This window comes from Balaenoptera borealis (genome assembly GCF_965194805.1).
Source record: "Balaenoptera borealis genome assembly, chromosome: 16".
NCBI classification, from domain to species: domain Eukaryota; kingdom Metazoa; phylum Chordata; class Mammalia; order Artiodactyla; family Balaenopteridae; genus Balaenoptera; species Balaenoptera borealis.
The window spans coordinates 58,325,710-58,348,244 of record NC_138872.1 but is presented as its reverse complement, the minus strand read 5'-3'; the positions used below and the strand labels follow the sequence as shown (position 1 = coordinate 58,348,244).

General features: G+C 42.0%; 1 protein-coding gene across 1 annotated transcript in view; it reads left to right on the top strand.

The window, feature by feature from the left end:
• GRIN2A (glutamate ionotropic receptor NMDA type subunit 2A) overlaps positions 1-22,535 on the top strand; it is a 387,714-nt gene that overhangs the window by 209,242 nt on the left and 155,937 nt on the right. The window contains exon 4 of the mRNA XM_082360749.1: positions 2,755-3,347. Coding sequence (XP_082216875.1) covers positions 2,755-3,347 — 593 coding nt within the window. The remainder of the gene's footprint in view (positions 1-2,754; positions 3,348-22,535) is intronic.

Below are 22,535 nucleotides of genomic sequence, written 5' to 3'. Positions count from 1 at the left end.
TTCACCAATACCAGTTATGCCAAAGAAATGGGATAACTGGTAGTAGGTTGTCTCAGAGATCCTTTTTATTGGGTTCCAACTGTGCCGTTAGCATATGTCCGCCTGAGAACTTTCTCCGTTCCTCACGCGCTCAGGGCAAGATGCTGATTCCATCGCCTTTTGCAGTCATAAGGTAAGTCTGGTGACCGGCTTCCTCAGAGGCATCCTTGCTGCATGGGAATTATTACGTTTCTTTTGTAAGTAAGCTTGGAACTTTTCAGTCCATCCCAGGAGACACCTGACGGTGCTTGAGGTTGATGACTCTGATTGTCTGGAGACTGCACTTCCGTGCCGCCTCCTGCTCGTGGATTCTTTATGTTGTTGCCTTTCAGGGTATTTCATGAGGCTTTATGGGCAGCTGTTGAGGCTCACAGGACTTATATATTCTCCTCCTTATCAATAAAGGACACACTAAAGATATCTGGGCCTTGGATGGTGACGTGGTTCCTCAGGATAGTGGGATGATAATGTTGAAAGTTTTTATTTTTCGGACATGACATTCGAGAGCCATATAAAAAAAATACAGCCTTGGATACTGAATTCTCCCCTTTCACTTTGTGTTTACACCAAGGGCATTTCTCTTGAGCTTCACTCACACATTCATTCACTCATGCACTCCCTCACCCTCCATCTCCAGACGGGTCGTGTGCCAAGGCTTCTGCCAGATTCTGGGGACAGAGAGTTGAGGCCAGCAAAATCCCTGCCCTTAAGCAGTTCACCGCCTTGTTGAGGCGTGATTTAAAGTGATTAATCAATCCAAGAATATTGGATTTCTCCAAAAGCTACTGTAGGGGAAAAGATAATTATCCCAAGTCTTTAAATGTTACCCCATTTAATTGATTTAATTAGGTAAAATTCATAGAACTGTAATGTTGGAAGGGGCCCAGAAGGCATTTATTCCTGTTTTTTCTCTTTGCCTTCAGGCCATGCTGCACTCAAATTATCCCCCAAACTCCATGCACTTTAGAAAAGGGGGTTGTTTCTAAGAACTATAGCTTTAGCCCTTTCAGATAAAACTTCCTAGTCAGTGAGCATCCACAGGGAAGATTATGCAGACTTGTTGAAAGACTTGACATGCACAGCTACTAAGTATCGTTCTGAAAGACATGAATGGAATCATCCACTCTTCACGTACACACGCACACACACACGAAATGGAATCCCCATATTTGTACAATTGAGGGTGTATTAAATGCACGTGGTACATACAGAATGCAGAATGCAAGCATGGCTGCAATATGATAAGGACCCTTTGAGAATTCTTTCAGTTCCCAGAAAAAAATATATCTCTGCATTTGTCAAATCCTGTTTTGCCATAATACAGAGCCATACTTTCTGTTTAGTTGGCATTTTTGCACCATGCCAGTGGGTCCACGACATGGTTTAAGCGCCTACTCTATGCAGATCTTCAGTGATCCCAGGAAGGCTGTGGTGGTATGGTGGGAAAGGGGCTGGAAGTGGAACCAGAACCTGAGTTTGGATGCTGACTAGCCATGGACCATTCTGAGCCTCATTTTCCCCAACCAGCAATACCAACTTTATAAGATCATCATGGGATTTGACGAGTTAAGGAGTGTGCAGGTAGTTTGGAAATGGTGCAACTGTGGACACCACCCACTTTTTTTTCTAAATGGAAGTTTGTTCTCATGATCAGATCATGACTTGGGGAGATGTTAGGACTATTAGAGACCCTTTAACCCAACACAAGTAGCCATGTCACTTCCCAGTGTAAGAACATTCGGCATCTTGCCCTGATGCTCAGAATAAGGTCTAACATAGCCTCTGAGGCTGTACGTGGTGGGGTTTTTGCCAAGCTCTTCAACATCATCTCACCCCCACATCACAGGCCATCATGCATTTACCTCCAGTTCCTGGAACAGTCAAGATGTATCTTCAGGGCTTCTCTGACTTACTGTCCACTGGTTTCCCCTCTTCTGTACCTGATATTCCTTCAACACCGCCTCATGCCTCTCTCGGCTCCCAGCCCATAGACGTTGCTCTTCACTTTCCTTCCACGTCTGTGAAGGCAGAGGCCATGTCTGTCTGTCTTATAAATCATCATTTCCGAAAGCTCTAACATGTTGTTGCCATGTAATTAGGCGTTCAACAAATATGTATTGATTGAACAGAGAGATATCCACCTAGCATTTATCATACTCTATATTACACAGGAATCTAGAGTTCAAGTGACAGAAACTCTCCTAAAATTGGCTTAAATGCACATGGAACTTGTGCCTTACATAACCAACAGGTCCAGAGTAAATGGCTCCAGGCACGACTGACTCCAGATGCCCCAAGTATGTCATCAGGAACCTCCTTCTATTTCCTGATGTTGTTTTATTTCTATTGGCTTCATTTTCCAGTCATGAGCTTGGGGGCCAGATAGAGTTCATTCTGTTGGACCCTTCTGAACCCAGAGGGGTGGTGGTGGGATGAACTAGAGGAAAATGAAGCTGGCAGAATAACAGATGTCCTTCACTGTTCCGGGCTGTGGGCTCCAAGTTCAGGGACCTCTCTCATCCCTGTGTTTCCAGTATCTGTTCCAGAGCCTGGCATACGGTAGGTGCTCAGGAATGTTTGTGAATGAACAGATGTGGGATTTATTTTCCCTCACTTCTAGGAAGGAGCTTCTTTAAGCCAACAAAGACAGTTGGTTGTGCATAAACTGCCTTCGGCCTCATCCTCTGTTTTGCTTTCTTTTTTACCTGTTGGCAGGATCCAACGTCTACCTTCTTCCAGTTTGGAGCGTCCATCCAGCAGCAAGCCACCGTCATGCTGAAGATCATGCAGGATTATGACTGGCATGTTTTCTCCCTGGTGACCACCATCTTCCCTGGCTACAGGGACTTCATCAGCTTCATCAAGACCACGGTGGACAACAGCTTTGTGGGCTGGGACATGCAGAACGTGATCACACTGGACACGTCCTTCGAGGATGCAAAGACACAAGTCCAGTTGAAGAAGATCCACTCCTCCGTCATCTTGCTCTACTGTTCCAAAGACGAGGCCGTCCTCATCCTGAGTGAGGCCCGCTCCCTCGGCCTCACCGGGTACGATTTCTTCTGGATCGTCCCCAGCTTGGTCTCAGGGAATACGGAGCTCATCCCCAAAGAGTTTCCATCGGGACTCATTTCCGTCTCCTACGATGACTGGGACTACAGCCTGGAGGCAAGGGTGAGGGACGGCCTGGGCGTCCTGAGCACCGCTGCATCTTCCATGGTGGACAAGTTCTCCTACATCCCCGAGGCCAAGGCCAGCTGCTACGGGCAGATGGAGAAGCCGGAGGCCCCACTGCACACGCTGCACCAGTAAGCGGGGCTCTTTGCTTGTCCCCCAAAGTGGCATCAGAGTTTTGTCGTTGTTGTTTGTTTAAATACTAAAAACGATATGAACTCATTGCTGAAAATGTGCACTGAAAATAGAGAATGTTGTGTGTGTGCCTGTGGGATTTGTTGGTTTGTTCTCCTCTCCCCTCTTCCTCTCGTCTCATCTCCTTTTGTTTTTAGTAACATCATCCTTGGTTTTCTGCAACTTACTTTTTTTACTCAACAATATACCCTGGAAACCTACACTTGAGATCTGTTTGTCTGTTGTCTATCTATCTGTCCTCTATCTATAGCTATATCTTAAGTATGTGTGTATATATAGATATATGTATGTATATACATGCCTATCTATATACACATGCATGAATATATGCAGATGTAGGTATACATACATGTGCATGTGAATGTGCACAGATATATGTAGATATACATATGTATGTGTATATATAGATACATATGTATGAATATCTATGTTCTTTGTAAACTGCACATTGCATTCCTCAATAGGGATATACCATGATTTATTTATCCAATCTTCATAATAATAGAAATTTATGTTGTTTCAGATTTTTTTCCATTAGAAACTAAACTGCAGTGATAATCACCCTTACCTGTCTCTTTGTGCACATGTGCAAGTGTTTTTCTAGGGTTGATTCTAAGAAGTAGAGTTTTGTGGTCACGGAACAAGTGCATTTTAAAATTTAAGTGTCTATTGCCAAATTGTCCCACAAAGTAACTATATGTTTTATGTTCACACTAGCATTTTGTGAAATCACTCGACTTCCCACATCCTCACCAACACGTTACATGTTGGGGAAAGTGCCCACACTGGTGCTCATAGTCTCAGAGTTTGCATCTGAATGTCCTTCCTTCATATGGCCTAAGTGTTTTTGTAGGCTGTTGGAAATCTTGGCAAACATCACTTTTAAATCTGCATTGTATTCCATCATATGGCTGTATCATAATTTAGTTAACTACTCCCATCTTGGTGGACATTTAAGTTAAATTTTATGTTTCCGAGAAGTGTCATTGTTCTTTGTGGGCCGTCATTCTGGCTCAGCTGTTGAGATTTAGAATGATCACTCCTACACCCATTTTGCATGTGTTTGCCTGATGTTTGCTGATTTAATCCATGCTCATTCTTCAGATAATGAGCAGTGTAGCACCATGATTAAGGGACTGGGCTGTGGAGTTGGACTTGTTAGGGTTCAAACCTTGTCTTGTCCACTTTCCATGTGACTTGGACAATCATTTTACCTTTCTGGGCCTCAGTTGTTCATTGCAAAATGGTGGGGTGTTTTTGTTTTTGTTTCTTCTTTTTTTTGTAATTTTTATTTATTTTTGGCTGCTTTGGGTTTTCGTTGCTGCGTGCAGGCTTTCTCTGGTTGCGGCCAGTGGGGACTACTCTTTGTTGCGGTGCGCAGGCTTCTCATTGCGGTGGCTTCTCCCGTTGTGGAGCACGGGCTCTAGGCATGTGGGCTCAGTAGTTGTGGCACGTGGGCTCAGTAGTTGTGGCTCACGGGCTTAGTTGCTCTGCGGCATGTAGGATTTTCCTGGACCAGGGATCGCCTAGGCGGTGGTTCTCTCACTTCAACATGCATGAGAGTCACTGGGAGGGCTTGATAAAACAAGACTGCTGGGCCCCATGCTCAGAGTTGCTAATTCAGTAGCTCTGGAGTGGGCTCTACGATTTTGCAATTCTAGCAAGTTCCTGGGTGATGCCGATGTTGCTGGTCTGGGGAACATGCATTGAGAACCAATGTTCTAGGGGTTGTCCTGAGTATGAAATGAGGTGATGCATGAAAAGTGCCGCTTAGCATGGGTGCCTAGCACCTGGCAATTATTTAATGACTGTCAGAGTGAGCAGTGAAGTTGTTTTGGTCATCAGAAATTATAGTCAGCAGACCAGGTGAGTTTATTATCAGTAGAATAACATATCACTCTAAAATGTCTCTGGAAGGTTTTAGGACTCTGAATCTACTGCAGTTCAGGGATAATCTCTGGTCTGCGGCTAGTGGGGTGTGTGTGTGTGTGTGTGTGATGGAGGAGGTTTAAAGATTTTACCTGAAATTGACATTTATCTGAAAAATGAACTCTTAGGTTAGGAAATCATGGTCCTTTGAAATTTTCCCTTCCTCTCTCCTCTTTTCCTCTTTAATGATCTTGTTTCTACATCGCTACTTTCAGCATTTTTAATAATTGTCCAGGTATCAGGAAGGAACTCGGATAAATTGGTATGAGTCATGGGAGTGTCTTACAGAGGCAGGATTGCTGCCAGCCCAAAGACAAGGGCTGCACTAATGAATTCTTACTTCCCATAATAAGTGCCCTGCAGCTGGAATATTCGTATAATTCTGATGGAAACATAACTCAATTGTAGGGCAATTGAAATATAATATATACAAGAAGAGGAATTTGAGAAGGATAATTGGCAAGACATTCAGATCTCTTTCCAGTGACCACCCTGAATTCCACTCCTTAAAAAAAAAAATCCTACTGCTGTGAAATCCTGGTGTGCTATTTCCAGGAGTTACGCTTTGAATGCAGCAATGTTGTAGGTGGTATTTCAGCCCCAGAGAAGTAATGCATTAAGCGTGGTAAGCCGTCATCCGCCGCTTGGTTTTAATGAAACATCTCTCCACCCTTGGAGCACTGGTGGCGCTCAGCCACAGTGTGTAGGGCTCAACCAGTGTGTGGGTTCCTCGCTACGCTTCCCCACTAGCACAGGGTTCCTTAAGCCCACCCAGGAAAGAGTGGGACCTTACGAAGCAAGACAAGGACCATGAGCTGGAGAAAGCCCCAAGAAGGCAGTTTTTAAGAGAAAAGGATTAAGGGCACTATATCTCTATCCTCCATCCATCACTCCTTCTATCCAGTGAACCCTGTGCTAGCCTCTGGAATCATACATGAATTAACATATAACTTCTCAAAGAATGTACAGTCTGATGAAGATGGGGGAAATTCGTCTAAAGACAAACTCAGGTAACGAGGACTTTTTTAACATAGAAAAAAAAAGAATAGTACAAAAAGTGGAGTCTAGCAAGAGGGAGGAGATATGGGGATATATGTATACGTATAGCTGATTCACTTTGTTATAAAGCAGAAACCAGCACACCATTGTAAAGCATTTATACTCTGATAAAGATGTTAAAAAAAAAAGTACAGAGTCTGAAGAAACACCCACCCCCATACTCACCCCAGAGAACAAAGTGAACATGTCATATTTGTTTCAAATTTTTAAAAGAAATAAAACATTACTGATAATGTAGAAGTCCTGATTATACCTCTCCCCAGCCCCACTCTTCCCCCTTTCTCTCCTTGAGAGAGAAAAACACCACAGTGAATTTGGTATGTATCTAAATCCATGTGCATGTTTTGTACTTTTGATATAGATACAGTGCGACCTTAGACCCAATGGGTAGTTCTTTTTAATATCATAAGTGGTATCTAATGTGCTGGAATTTCCTTTACCTCAACCTATGGCTCAAGCATGATCTATGAGGACACATATAAAACTAGTGTATTCATCTTAGTTGCTTTTTTGTATTCTGTTGTATGTGTTCTATCTTTTATTTAATCACCCCCCTTTGATGGACATTTAGGTTGTTGACAGTAAGGAATCTTCAGTCCGGGTAGCTGAAGGCAGAGAACACATGTGTCTGCAACCTGATTCGGACCCATCAGCTTGAGTTAGGAGTTCTCACTTAAAGCTTTAAAAAGTTACATTTTCAGCTGGTTTAAAAAGTCTCATTTTGCAAAGCATCTGTAAACAGATAGCTCTCATCACTCCCACTCTGCAGTAGGGAGGATGCAAATAGCTTCAGAAGAGGTTCAGATGAAGTCACACCTGATGGTTTCATGGTGAGTTGCTGAGGGATCGGGGGTCCTGCTTTGACTGGTTGAGTTCTACATCTTGGGGCTAACTAGGTGTGTCCCTCAGTGGCCCTCATGGACGTTACTTGTAATCTTACACACAGAGTTTGTATAGTTAAAATATTGTCACAGTGGTTTACTGCTCACAGTGATGGACCAGGTACAAAGGGTCTGCTTGCCGGGTTAATGATCCTACCATGGACCTGTGTCTGTTCTTGTTTCAGAAAAAAAAAAGTGGGGAAAAGGGGAAATGTTCTTTATGTTTAATATTCTGGTTTTACAGAAGGCACTTTGAAAAGAGCAGTCAGCATTTTCCAAAGTTCAAAAATAGCTCAGCCATGTTATGTAACCGCCTCCTTGCTACTGCTGAGTTATTAAACATCTGTTCCTTCACCAAGCACAGAGCACATCGCTGGCAACTCCTGGATCTGTGAAGGTAAACCATTAACTGTTTTGTTGGCATGGAACCTAGGCTGCTCTGTCCAGTTCTGTCCCAAGAACGTCTCCGGTTCACTAGCGGATGGGACCCCTCCGGAGGCAGCATGACATCATGGTTAAGAGTGTGGGTACTTGGGAGTTCCCTGGCCGTGCAGTGGTTAGCACTACGTGCTGTCACTGCTGAGGGCCCGGGTTTGATCCCTGGTCAGGGAACTAAGATGCCACAAACCGTGGGGTGCAGCCAAAAAAAATTTGATGAAAAAAAAGTGTGGGCAGTGGAGACAGGCTGCCTTGTTTGAATCCCTGATCTGAACTCTCCTAGTTCCAAGACTTTGGGCAAGTCACTTGATTCCTCCAAGTCTGCTCCCTCAGATGTAACATGGGGATAAGAAAACTGTTGTCCTGTAGGCTAGAGCCTGGCATATGGAAAGCAATTTATAAATGGTTCTCATTGTTGATAAAATGTGTGTGCACATTTGTGTGATTCCTCTTCCACTTTTACATTTATTAAGGAGGAGGTCATAGAAGGGAGAAGGTGGATGTTTTTAAGACCTAAACGCTCTTGCCAAAGGATTAGCTTGGGAGCAGCGTGGCTAGTGGGAAGAAGGGTAGAGAATAGAGTGGAGAAAAGTTCACAGGCTGAGTGCCAGCTTGGTTTTGAATTAGCCACATACTTACCAAGTATAAGTTACTAACCACTCCGAACTCAGACTTTTTTTCTAAACTGCCCGTGTGTGTGTGTGTGTGTGTGTGTGTGTGTGTGTGTGTGTGTGTGTGTGTGTGTGAGAGAGAGAGAGCGTGTGAGCGAGAGAGAGAGAAAGAGAGTCATTTCTTCATACTGTAGGAGAATTAATTGAAAGTATATATGTAAAACACTTATCACTGTGCCTGGCATGTAGTAGGCATTACACAAACAACTGTGAAGTCATTATTCTTTTTTTTTTTTTTTTTTTAAAGGCCTTAAAGATTTTTATTTATTTATTTATTTTTGGCTGTGTTAGGTCTTCGTTTCTGCGCGAGGGCTTTCTCCAGTTGCGGCGAGCAGAGGCCATTCTTCATCGCGGTGCGCGGGCCTCTCACTGTCGCGGCCTCTCCCGTTGCAGAGCACAGGCTCCAGACACGCAGGCTCAGTAGCTGTGGCTCACGGGCTTAGTTGCTCCGCGGCATGTGGGATCTTCCCAGACCAGGGCTCGAACCCGTGTCCCCTGCATTGGCAGGCAGATTCTTAACCACTGCGCCACCAGGGAAGCCCGAAGTCATTATTCTTATGATGATGATTATCATCATTATTATTACTTTATACCTGTTATACTGCAAGCTGTACACAGACAGGGAAGTGAGAGATGGAGGTATATTTCAATCTTGTTTGTTACCGATTGAATTGTGACTCTGTGTCCTGTGGCTCGGCTCCCCTTTCAGTTGTGGAGGAGGATGTGGAAGTCACTGCGCTGGAAGTCAAACAGAAGCGCTCAGGTAGATCTACAGCCCCAACCAGGGGAAAAAGGACATCTTCTTCGGGAGAGCTATGAATTAGTATTAAAGGGAAGTTATTTGGTTTTAATTGATGATACCTGGCTTGACCATTTATGTGTTCTACATTAACTTCTTGATTTATAAAGTCCGGCTTCTGCTTTAAGAAGCAACAGCATTGTAAATTATCACCCTGACAGGAAGGGAAATGGAAGGAAGATAGATAAGTGAGAGAGAATTTAATTCATATCCAATTTACATTGATACTTTTTTCAATCTTCCTTTCTGAAATATCCATAGGAAAATTTCCTGGTTCAATGACCCATTAAGAGACTGATCTGAACCTGGTTGGCATATTTTTATTTGATAATCAGAATTATCACTGTTGGTTTCTTTTTTAATGCCAATAAAGAAGCCTGCTCAGTTATAATTCTCTGAGTTATAACTTCCCTGGGTGAATGTGATAACTCTTTGCAAATATTTATCTGTGGGGTCAGCATATGCTCGACAAACATTTCTGGCGATGACACCAGGTACCCAGGAGACCAAGCCATACTCTGGGCCTGTGCTGTAAATCTGACTGGGAGTCTGGACTCAGGAAAGGGGGAAAAGACTGAGTCTCAAAGAGATATGTAGTGAGAGAATCCAGCGGCCTGTACCAAATTAAGAACGCAAAGCGTATTCCACAAGGCTATGTGACTTTGTGGAATGTGGTTTTGGATAGTGCTTTGTTCAAACCCTCTCATTATCTGGGTTATCCTGGGCAAGTTACTTAACTTCTTTGAGCCTCCATTTCCTTGATTATATACAGAGATAATTCCAACCATACAGGATTACGGTGACACTTAAATGCACATAATATACTTAGCCAAGCATCTAGGATGTAGTTGGCACCCTGCAGATGTTAATTCTCCCCCTTCCCTTGTCCAGATGCACAGCTTGATCTGACACCTCTTGTGTCCTGATGGACCCACGAGAGGTGGGCTGTGCTCCCTGGGTGTTCAGCCTGAGAGTGAAGTCAACAGCCTCTCTTCAGCATCATCTCTGTTTGTGGCATCTCTCCTGGAACACCACCGTCTCTTTTTTGGCTGGAAGTCAAGAGCACCGTATGCCAACCCTGCGATGCAAGTCAATCATTTCCAATTGGCATCCAATGAATAGCTCGACAAATGGTGGAAACCCAGTGCTGGCAACTTGAAAGGGTCAGAAATTGTCCGTGCCTTTACCTTGAAGGAAAGGTGGTTTGGGTTGTTTTGGGGTCACACATAAAGCATAAATATTGTTCAAATTTGCCTTAGGCCAGATGCAAATCTTTGGATTTTGGAACCAGCATGCCAACAAAAATATGTATTGATCTTTTTCCTCCAGGGTTGAATACTAGGGAAGCTTTCATTTTGAAAACTTGTTAATTTGGTGATATATACTAATGATTTGCTGCAGCTTTCTTCTGTGAAAGGATTATGCAAAGAAAAGCACCATCTTCACTACTCTGGTGCCTGTTAACAGAGAGTATATTGGGAGCAAGGGGTCTTAATGTGTAAGCACAGGGACCAGTTAGGAGATTAAGACCTAAATCTGTGTAAGGCTATAGATTCAGAGAGAAGTGGGTGGGCTTATGCATGTTTTGGAAGTAAAATTAACAAAACGTGATGGATGGATATGAAATGATAGAAGAGATTCAATAATACTTCTTCACTTGTACAGCTGAATAGATGGCGGTACCTTGCACAAAATTGGAGAAGAAACAAATTGGGGGAGAGTGAGACAGGAACAGCATCTAATTTCAAGCATGTTCAGTTGAACATACTTTGTAGACATCCAAGTGGAAATCTCATGTAGGCAATTGGAGAAAAGAGTCTGAGTTCAGGCTGAAAATCTAACACACAGGTTTTGAGCTTACTGATGCCAGTTAAAACCTCAGGATTGGGTGATATCACCTAGCGGAGAATGAAGACTCAGAAGAGTGACCAGGTTCCAACCTTAAGGATCTTCGACATTAATTGGTAAATAGTCCCTGAGGGGAAGGAGAATACTGGAGAAGACGAGTTGGGCTGTGAATTTCGGCTGCCTTTTCCCCCTTGGAGACTCTCTATTCTCAGCCTTGATTTTGTTGTGGAGCCTGGTGGGTGTCTGTACAATGTCTGTTACATGCTAGACATCGTGACAGGGGCTATGGACCTTCCAAAGATCTATAATCTACAAGCATTGTTAATCTATCTGGGCTTAGTGCAACCTAGGAGAGTTAAATAATCTGACCAGAAGTTTTAACCAATATGTGGAAGAAGTAAAATTTTATCACATGATGAACTGCCAAGCAAATCATCAGAGCAGTGAATGCTTTGAGTTAAAGGAAACCAATACCATACTGGGCTGGATCCATGACATAGGTGGCGAGCCAAGCTTTGGGTCTGAAGAGATGAGGAGGTCATACTCAGGGAGGGGGAAAAAACCTCTGATTTTGTCTCATTCTTGACATGATCTGGAAAACATGATGCCGCACAGAAGTTAAAAATCCTTTCCACCACAAGGGAGGAGCATATGGCAGAGTGTGACGGGCCAGTTCATTTATAAGCTGTCCTTTGTTTGCTTTCCTGGAAGGGTGTCTGTCTATGCCCCTCCTCCTCGTATGTAGGACAGAAGCCCTCCTTGTCATTCCTTCCAGGTGGGAGCTACACAGCCAGAACGGGCCTCTCCACCTGTTCTTTGCCTTTGTCCTCTTGCTTTCCTGCTCCCCGCTTCTCCTGCCTCCGTGTGGATGCTGCCTGCCTGCAGGTGTGACTGAGCCCCTGTGCAGGCTCCTGGTGCCTCAAAGCCTGGCATGGATCCCAGGGACGGAGGAGTCGCTGTCAGCTTCGTGTTGCTAGCTGGGTTCTGCGCGGGCAGGGGAGGCCAGCCACATGTCTACACAGGCCCCGAAGTTTGGTGAATGGACTGGCTGATCTGCTGATGTCTGGTTTACCCTTGGCCAGATCCCCGTAGCCAGCTCCTGAGGGTTTGCATCGTCTGATTAAAGCCTATCCGAACACAAGGAATAAACATGTATCGCTGTTTCCTGCACAGTGGAGGACAGCTGTCCTGAGACACGTGCTCATTTCCTTTTCATTTCCATGCCTGTTAATAAAAGGAAGTTTCAACAATTTAATTAATACATCATTACATGTTGGGGGGGAAGGGAAACTTCAAGTTTCATAAGTTACATTATGGAAGCATATATATATATAGAGAGAGAGAGAGAGAGAGAAGTATAGTTGATTCACGATGTGTTAGTTTCTGGTGTACAGCAAAGTGATTCAGTTTTATACATATAATATATATATAAAAATACATATATTCTTTTTCAGATTTTTTTCCATTATAGCTTATTACAAGATATTGAATATAGTTCCCTGTGCTATGTAGTGGACCTTGTTGTTTAATTTGCAGCAACATTGGATGGACCTAGAAATTATTATAGTAAGTGAAGTAAGTCAGAGGAAGACAAATATCATATGATATCACTTATATGTGGAATCTAAAAAAGTGATACAAATGAAACTATTTACACAACAAATAGACCCACAGACATAGAAAACTTATGGTTATCAAAGGGGAGAGGGGAGGAGGTATAAGTTGGAATCATATATATTTTAAAATCGGATGTAATGGAAATGTTAAAATACTCTAATGATACAACCTACCATGTATTAAGTCCCTCCTATGTGCCAGTCACTTTAAATACATTATCTTTTATCCTTAGGTATGAGTTAGGATGTTTTTGTTGCAGGTAATAATCAACTAAATTCAGTTACGTGATTGAGTTATTTGATTGGAATTCTAGAGACAGGGTGGACTTCAGATGCAGTATGCTCAAGGTTCTGGTTCTTTCCCCTGTGATCTCTTGACTCTGCTCTTTTTTTTCCAAGATGAATTAATGTCAGAATAATTTATTTAAAATCCATATGCAATCACACAGCTAAACTTCCATAATTATCTCTTCTGGGATAATAATAAAGAATTTGTCCAGTTAAACTCTTCCCTTTGGTAGTTTAGAATCTAACATCCTCTTATTGGATGCTTAAGTAATTAAATGACAGCTTCAAATATAAGATCTTATCATAAACATATATTAAATTTGGTTTCAATTTAATGAAATGCAAACGTGTAATTTGGGATTCGGATGAAATGCAAACATTTGTAATTTGGGATTTAGGACAATTCAACTCACGGAAATATTTTTTAAAAACTTCACACTCTGTATTTTATTATGTGAAAAATTAAACAATTTATCACAGCATACAATACTTTAAAAGTGTTTCATGCCTACAGAATACTAGAGGTTAGTAAGAATCCTCTTCCTACATAAGGAGACCTCTAAAATGGCTTTATATTTTTCTACTTAGGATATGAACTTGACTCTGCCCTTTGAGGAGTATAGTCCTTGTTCTCAAACTGCTTCCTTCATGACCTTAAGTTTGCTGTCAGCAACACCTCAGATCACTTCTTTGCTTGTGGCCAAATTAGGTCATGTGCCCATCTTTGGGCCAATAATAACCGTTTTGAAAATGCCATGTACTGACCGGCTTAATTCTGGACAACTGACCCAATCCCTGAGAAGGCAAATAGGATTAAGTTACACCAAACCAGACCTACTCTTAGAACTGAGATGGGGTAAGCTTCCATTCCTCCAAGTCCCATGGATTCTTACGGGAAACATGAAGTCTCAACAAATGTGATTTCTATTAAGAATGAGGAAGAGGGAAATGGATGCTGGATAGATTACCAGAAGGTCAATTATAAATCATAACTCATATTACAGGTGAGGAAATCGGGGACTAGAGAAGTTACATAACTTGACCAAAGCCACACAGCTAATACAAAATAAAGCCAGACTTCAAATCCAGTTTTGTTTGGATCTAAACTCCACTACACTACTTTAAAAACTTGCAAGTTGACTTGAAGTTGTGGTATTTCTTTTTTGACTTGAATGTTTTTACTGTTTTCAGAAGTTGAATAAATCCCAACATTTAAAAGTTGTAAGATTTCACAGAAAATTATATGTTTAGCTAATCTTGAAAAATATGAAAAGCTGATAATGATAACCTGACATTCCTATCTGGAAGTCTTAAAAGTTGGGGCTCTAGATGTTGGGTCCAAACCTTCACTCTTCAGGGAGAAGCTGGAAGTTGTAAGTTCCCTCCTGATTGTATATTGCTGTGCTGGGGGTAGAGTATATGGCGAGAATGTGTCTCAGCCTTTCCTACACATTTGGATGTGGGTATTTTGTTGTTCACTTGATGTGTAGCTCGCTCAGCTAGTTTCTGGATTTCTTTCAGAAAGAATTGCTTCATAGCTGTAGATTCAGTGTATCCATGGGAGGAAGTGAGTTTGGGAGCGTCCTATGCTGCCATCTTGTACCAGAACCTTCCTCCTACCTGGGGATGGTCAACTGGACATGGGAAATGACCTTTAGATCAAGAAGGGCCTGCCCAATTCACCTTAGTCCCCACCTGGACTACTTATTCATATTACCTCCATAGTCTCTTTCAGTGTTTTATCATAAGATGTGTATTTATTACTTTTATCATAATCATCATTATTTATAAGCATTGCCAAAACAAGACCTTGATGAACCTTAAGACTGGTAGATATTCAAATGAGTGATGACAGGAAGTTTCAATATCTCACGTACAAGGATCACCTCTGGGACTAAGTGGTCTTTTTTGATGGCCCTAGATCATAAACCTACTTATCTGTTCAACTTACAGGTGAGAATTTGAGTTGTTTGTGCCAAGTGGCTTGCCCAAAGGCAAGAACTTATTGAATTACCTAAAGAGAGTTCCCACTCATCAGGTTGGATTAATTTGTAGATGTTCCTCTAAAACTAGAAGAAAACATTTGTTCTGGTAGGGGGTTGGGGGTAGGTGTCCAGCTTTTCTACAATATCCTGGAATTTGTCAAATAAACAGCAAACGGAGTCTGAGGGAACCCACGCTACTTGTGAAGGATCGTTGCTGAAAATGTCAGTGTATCATCTAAACCTCGTGAAGTCTATGGTTCAAATCTGATTTTTCTTTTCTATGGCTCAGATTCATAAAATATATTATTAGTTGTAACAAATTATTTTCAACTGGTGTTATAACATTAAAATGTAAATTACTTCTCTATGCTTTATTACAGATGAGGAAAGTGAGGCCTGGAAGACACAGAGCTCATTTTTCATTAATGAGAGACTGGCTAATGGCAAAGACATGCTAAGCCTAAGTTTTCTTTGTCCCAGACCCAGATGTGTTGCTCTACTGAACCAGTCCTCTTTCCTTCTAGGTCCTCTGTGATTAATGACAATAATGTGGTGATGAGGATGAGGATGATGATGATGGTGACAATGAACTCCAGGGACCTTGTCCATTTTATCTGTGTACACCAGTACCCAGCATAGTGTAGACACTTAAATACATGTTGAATGAGTGAATCATATAATTGCTAACACAGCGCTTGCTCTGATCTAAGAATTTTTACACATTATCTTGTATTCTCACAGCTCCATTTTTGCTAGAGAAAAAAAAATCTCAGAGAGAAGATTGACTTTTCCAGTGTCACTTAATGGTAGAATCAGGATCAAGATTGCCTCTCTGACTTTAGCATCTGATCCTCTGATTCTCTGGCCTCTCAGGAAAAGAGGACATCCTAGGTGTGCTTTCATGAGTCCCTAGAGGTCTTCCATTGCCATAAAGTGCGTACAAAGATCCTCCCGTTGTGGGCGGGAGTCATTTTGCTTTTCTTTTTTTTTTTTTTTTTTTTAATAAATTTATTTATTTTATTTATTTTTATTTTTGGCTGCATTGGGTCTTCATTGTTGCGCGCGGGCTTTCTCTAGTTGTGGCGAGCGGGGGCTACTCTTGGTTGCCGTGCAAGGGCTTCTCATTGCGGTGGCTTCTCTTGTTGCAGAGCACGGGCTCTAAGAGTGCGGGCTTCAGTAGTTGTGGCCCATGGGCTTAGTTGCTCCGCGGCATGTGGGATCTTCCCGGACCAGGGCTCAAACCTGTGTCCCCTGCGTTAGCAGGCAGGTTCTTAACCACTGTGCCACCAGGGAAGCCCCATTTTGCTTTTCTTAGAAATTAATTTATCACAAAAATGTGATGCATGGGATTTCATTTTATAAACCACAAAACCTTCCTGAAAGTGTTAATAATATCCTCACCATCAATATCAGTTATTATTATTGTCATTATCATAGAGATTGATATTTGGCATTGCCAAGAATAAAGCAAGTGGAGAACAAAGGGGAGAAGCTGATCTTTCTTGGGAGAATTTTTATGAGAATAGTCAAAAGCTCAATTGCAGAGTCATCAACTCTCTTTAAATTAGTTCTAGAATGAGTCCCTTCAGATTTTGTGCCTCCCTGAGGAATGCCAGTAAATATTAATTGGATGCAAAGAACTGAGCAAAAATGTCAGCAAGGGAATCTCAGTAATTCTGACTAGGCAGAAGGAAGGAAGTAAAAGGTAGAAAGGGAGAGGGAAGCCAATATTTAATTTTGACACTGGGTGCATGCCAGGTCATAATGGGATTATCTGCCTTGATTTTTTTAAAAAATAATCTTATTTGTAATAGGATCCAATTTTTTAAAATAAATGTATTTATTTTTGGCTGCATTGGGTCTTTGTTGCTGGGCACAGGCTTTCTCTAGTTGCGTCGAGCGGGCGCTACTCTTAGTTGCGGTGCGTGGGCTTCTCATTGTGGAGCGTGGGCTCTAGGCGCATGGGCTCAGTAGTTGTGGCTCGTGGGTTCTAGAGCGCAGGCTCAGTAGTTGTGACACACCAGCTTAGTAGCTCTGCAGCATGTGGGATCTTCCTGGATGACCAGGGCTTGAACCCGTGTCCCCTGCATTGGCAGGCGGATTCTTTTTTTTTGTTTTGGAAAGCAAAAGGGTTTTTCTTAACATCTTTATTGGAGTATAATTGCTTTACAATGGTGTGTTAGTTTCTGCTTTATAACAAAGTGAATCAGCTATACATATACATATACCCCCATATCTCCTCCCTCTTGCGTCTCCCTCCCTCCCACCCTCCCTATCCCACCCCTCTAGGTGGTCACAAAGCACTGAGCTGATCTCCCTGTGCTATGCGGCTGCTTCCCAGTAGCTATCTATTTTACATTTGGTAGTATATATAAGTCCATGCCACTCTCTCACTTTGTCCCAGCTTACCCTTCCCCCTCCCTGTGTCCTCAAGTCCATTCTCTACGTCTGTGTCTTTATTCCTGTCCTGCCCCTAGGTTCTTCAGAACCTTTTTTTTTTTTTTTAGATTCCATATATGTGTGTTAGCATACAGTATTTGTTTTTCTCTTTCTGACTTACTTCACTCTGTATGACAGACTCTAGGTCCATCCACCTCATTACAGATAACTCAATTTTGTTTCTTTTTATGGCTGAGTAGTATTCCATTGTATATATGTGCCACATCTTCTTCATCCATTCATCTGTCGATGGACACTTAGGTTGCTTCCATGTCCTGGCTATTGTAAATAGAGTTGCAATGAACATTGTGGTACCTGACTCTTTTTGAATTTTGGTTTTCTCAGAGTATATGACCAGGAGTGGGATTGCTGGGTCGTATGGTAGTTCTATTTTTAGTTTTTTAAGGAACCTCCATACTGTTCTCCATAGTGGCTGTATCAATTTACATTCCCACCAACAGTGCAAGAGGGTTCCCTTTTCTCCACACCCTCTCCAGCATTTATTGTTTGCAGATTTTTTGGTGATGGCCATTCCGACTGGTGTGAGGTGATACCTCATTGTAGTTTTGATTTGCATTTCTCTAATGATTAGTGATGCTGAGCATTCTTTCATGTGTTTGTTGGCAATCTGTGTATCTTCTTTGGAGAAATTTCTATTTAGGCCTTCTGCCCATTTTTGGATTGGGTTGTTTGTTTTTTTAATATTGAGCTGCATGAGCTGGCAGGCGGATTTTTAACCACTTCGCCACCAGGGAAGCCCTGCCGTGATTTTTTTTAAATGTTCTATTCACAAATATTCAGGAAGGCTAAACCATTGGCAAACATCTTCCGCTCAGTATAGGAGATGGGGAGGAAGCCATCATGCATGCCTCTAAACCATTTACAGATCTTGAGTTTAATAAATCTTCTGCTTTCAAAGCAGAGCATTTCTTAAATAGACTCTGAGCACTGAACATAGGACTGGGAGAAAGTGTTTGTCTTCAGCCAACTAGGTGAAAACAAAAAAAAAAACAAAACAAAGAGAATAAAAACAATCCCCTGGCATCAGTTACCCATGTTCATCTACTGATTGCCTGGATCTCATTTTTTCATTCATTCATTCATGCATACATGCATTTGTTTTCATTCATTTACCCTTTCATGTATGCAACACTTAATATCTGTCTCAGTCCCACAGTATGTGTGTCATACAGCGTCATACAGTGATGAACAAAACAGGCAAAGGCTCCCCACCTAAATCTCCTATTCTAGAGGGGAGACCAAAAATGAGTGAATAAACACATAATATCAAGTTGGTATTGACATGAGATGGGAAGAAAAATAAGGTAGGGTAAGGGGATAGAGGCAGACCAAGTTCTGTAAGATCTTAGGCCATGGTGAAGGTTTCGGGTTTTGTTTCAAGCATTATGGGAAGCCATTGGAGAGTTTTAGCAGGGGAGTGAGGTAGATGGCTGCAGTGACCCCTGAGCTTGCACAGGTTATATCTGGAGCCTCATTTGCTTTTTCTTTGCCCTGTGCCATTTCATTTCCTATTACTAACAAGCTTTGCTTAGTGTGGAGCATAGGTGATTTCTCAGATTCCTTTCCTCTCTTCCCCCATTATGAAGGCTGTGGTGGGTGAGTCCTATTTGGCCACAGCCAATTTTTAAAAAATCCCATCCATCTCATTATAGCAGTTGGTTCTGGAATGGACATGTGATCTAAGTTGGTCTAACAGAGAGAACTTTAGGACTATTTGTTGTATGGTCATTGTTCAGATGTGAGGCCTGGAATTTCTGCTGCCGGTTTTTTACCATGGAAGAAATCAGGCTGAGAATAATGGTGACTCATACATGGGCCTGAACTAGAGAAGTATGGTATGGAGAACAAGCCAGAGCCATGGTCAAAGCGTACCTGAAGTCCACCCTATCGCTGATCTTTTCAGATATTAACCACCAGACTTCCTTAGTGGTTTAAGTTGGTTCAAGTTGGCTTCTGCTAATTACAACCAAAAGAACTTTGATGAATATGCATATTTGGCAGCTAATCCGTAATATTAAGCTAAGTAGTTGATGCATTATACCCTTTAATGTGGTTGCCTTTCTAAAGCTGAATTTGACCAACAAGGGGATATTATAAATAAAAATCTTAGAAAGATTTTTTTACCCAGACAACTATGACTCTTTACTTCCATACAGAAAACTCCTTGATGGGCATAATTTGTGCTTGGTATATGTTTGTAGTCTTTGGAGGATTCCAGTCTGATAAATCCCACAGAATTTGGAATCAAATTCTAGATTTTTCTGCCACTTATTAGCTGTGGAACACTGAAGAAGTAACTAAGTCCATCTAGACCTCATTTTCGTCATCTGTAAAATGGAGATAATGCTGGTTCCCACTCAGAGTGGGGAGTCTGTAAGAATTAAATAAAGCATGGAAAGCATTTGGCTCAATGTATGGTACATTTTAGTTCTTGTATAATAATATAATTCTCAGAATGACCAAGAAAGTGGAACAAAAATGCCACCTAGATGGCAGGATTGCTCTGCATATAATAATGAAGTGAGTTTCATTATTCTAACTCCCTGGGGCTTTTGAAAGAAAAATAGATTTTTAAAAATTTAGAAAGGCATTCTTATTAACTAATAGACTGGGGGGGAGCAGTCCTTAGAGAGGAAATGAGAGGGAGGCAGTGGTGAAATTGTGGAATAGAATGCATTAGTATTGCTGCTGACTTGCTCCTAAACAGTAAATAGACACAGAGAGCCACATAACCATGTCTTTCTAGAGGATTTTTTTTTTTAATATAAGAAGAACTTGAGTCCTACATAAGAGTGAGATGTTACCATATTTTATATAATCTAAGACTCCAACAATTATAAAATGATCTTTATTTTAAAAAGGATAAAATGCAAAAGTTGGGCCTCTTAAAACTGATGCAGAAGAGTAACGGTGCCTGCCATTTCCAGCGCTCTAACTACTTACAAGGCAGGTGAGAGCCTCATATTACGTATGAGAAAATGGGGACTCCGGAAAGTTAAGTGACATTTCAAAGTCATATCATTAATGGGCAAGAGTCACAGTTGCATTTGTCCATTCATTTGAAGCATTTATCTAGTGTTCAATGTCAATCCCTGCAGGGGATACACCAGTAAGTACAGGAGTGTGGTCCCAGTCTTCATGAGGTTGCAGTCTAATAGGGAGTGTAGACAAAAATGAGAAGGGAATCAAATAAATAAAATGATTACACTTTATTATGGCTGCTGAGAAGGAAAGATAGTAGGCACTGAGATGGAAAGCATCAAGTTTGGCAGGAGCACCTCTGTAAACAGCGTGGAGAGAGCATGCATCTCGTGGAGGATGAAGAACTAGACATGCAAAGAGCCAGCGGAAGTCATGCCAGGCAAAGGCATGAACAGAGTGTGCCAAGCCCCTGAGATGGGATGAAGTTTATATGGAAATGAGAAAAAAATGGTATCCTGGTGGACTCAGTTTCAGGTCTTTCTGACCACTAGGTCACACCACCCCTGAAGAACAGGCCATTGAGGATTCGAAGGGCAAGAAAGACCATGGAGCAGTGGCTGTCCAAGGGATACTGACCACCTCCTCACATCAATGACATAATCCTCCAGAAGAGAATCCTTTCGAACATTATCTGACCAACCCCATCCCTGTCCTGTTAAAGCTGGAGGAGATATTTGAAGAGCTTCCATACGAGACGTGGGGGAGGGAGAACCACCTTCATGATATTGCAAAAGGGACACTGATGGAAGAAGAGCTGAGGGTGGACAATGCTTGTTGACCTGAGCCATGCCCTGGTCAGAGTTGCGTCACAGGCCGGCTCTCCCTGGAACACTAGGTGTCTCTGTTAATCCACATGGCGGAAGGCACATTGCTCTTGTCCTGCTATGGCAGCAGCTCTTAAAGTTGTGCCTTTTTGTCCTGAATGGCTTCACCTTAGAACCTTCCTTTCCACCAGGAGGTGATGAAAATAAGGGAAGGATGAGAGAAACCTCCGTTTACAAATGCCTGCAAATCTAGGGTGCATGAAGTGCTCCCACTCTCAGCCTCTTTGTCCCCATGAGAAGTTGGGTGGCACTTTAACGTAACATTCCATTTTTCTTTTTCCAAGGACTTGCCATGAAGCTTTGGTCTCTGTGGGAGGATTTATGGCTAATAGGACCATCATTTTGCTTGGTTCCCCTTCAACATGGACACAATGAATACTTATTACAATAGTATTGTATAGACGTTTTTAGATTCAAACACAAAATGTCCTTTAATCCTCATAACAATCCTATGAGTCACGTGAGATTATTCTCATTTAACAGATAAGGATAATAAAGCTCATAGAGGTGATGTGATATAATCAAATCACACAAAGCCATTGACCTAATTCTTATGCCTCCCAGATCCAGATGATAAAGGTAGCTGAGGATTGGAAGATGTGATGCTCTTCTAACTCTCTCAGCAGTCTCAGGGAGGAAGTGAAGATGTTGATTAATAACTAGTTCTCCAACAATTAGCATTTATCGAGTGCCTGGAGCATGCCTGGCACACTGTGCTTGGTTCTTTCTGTTTATCAACCAATTTAACCCTCACAACAACTTCATGGAGTAGGTGCTGTTATTATCTCCATTTAGCAGATGAGGAAGTTGAGGCTCAAAGAGGTGAAGTAACCACTTACCCCAGTTTACCTAACCAGAAAGTTGCAGGGAGAGTCCACAAACCCTAGCAGTTTAACTCCAAATCCAGTACTTGTCATCACCACTTAAGTTGCCTCTAGTGATGACATACTTCTGTTTTATAGGAGTCACACAAATTTGTCGCATGGAGCACACTTCTGCTGTGACTCTTGGTAAAAAAAAAAAAAAAGTAAAAGTTTTAGGAACAGGATGCCATTATGCTGTCTCTTACCACATAGGCAAAGACAAGCAAGTAATTGGAGCAGTTGCCTTGCTAAATAATCAGACTGTAAAGCTGCCATCATAGAAAAATTTGTTCATGTGTATTTTCTACTTTAATCAGAGTGTTTGGATGGTTGCCTGGGTCCATGCCATTCTTCCTAAGGAAGGGTGTTGCTGTTATTAAGGATAGTAGACTCCGTTCCAGCTTCTCAATTTTGATGTGTTTCTTAACCAGTTGATTCCTATTTTCCTGACTCGTGTTTTGCTGTCAGTTTCAGCTTCTTCCAC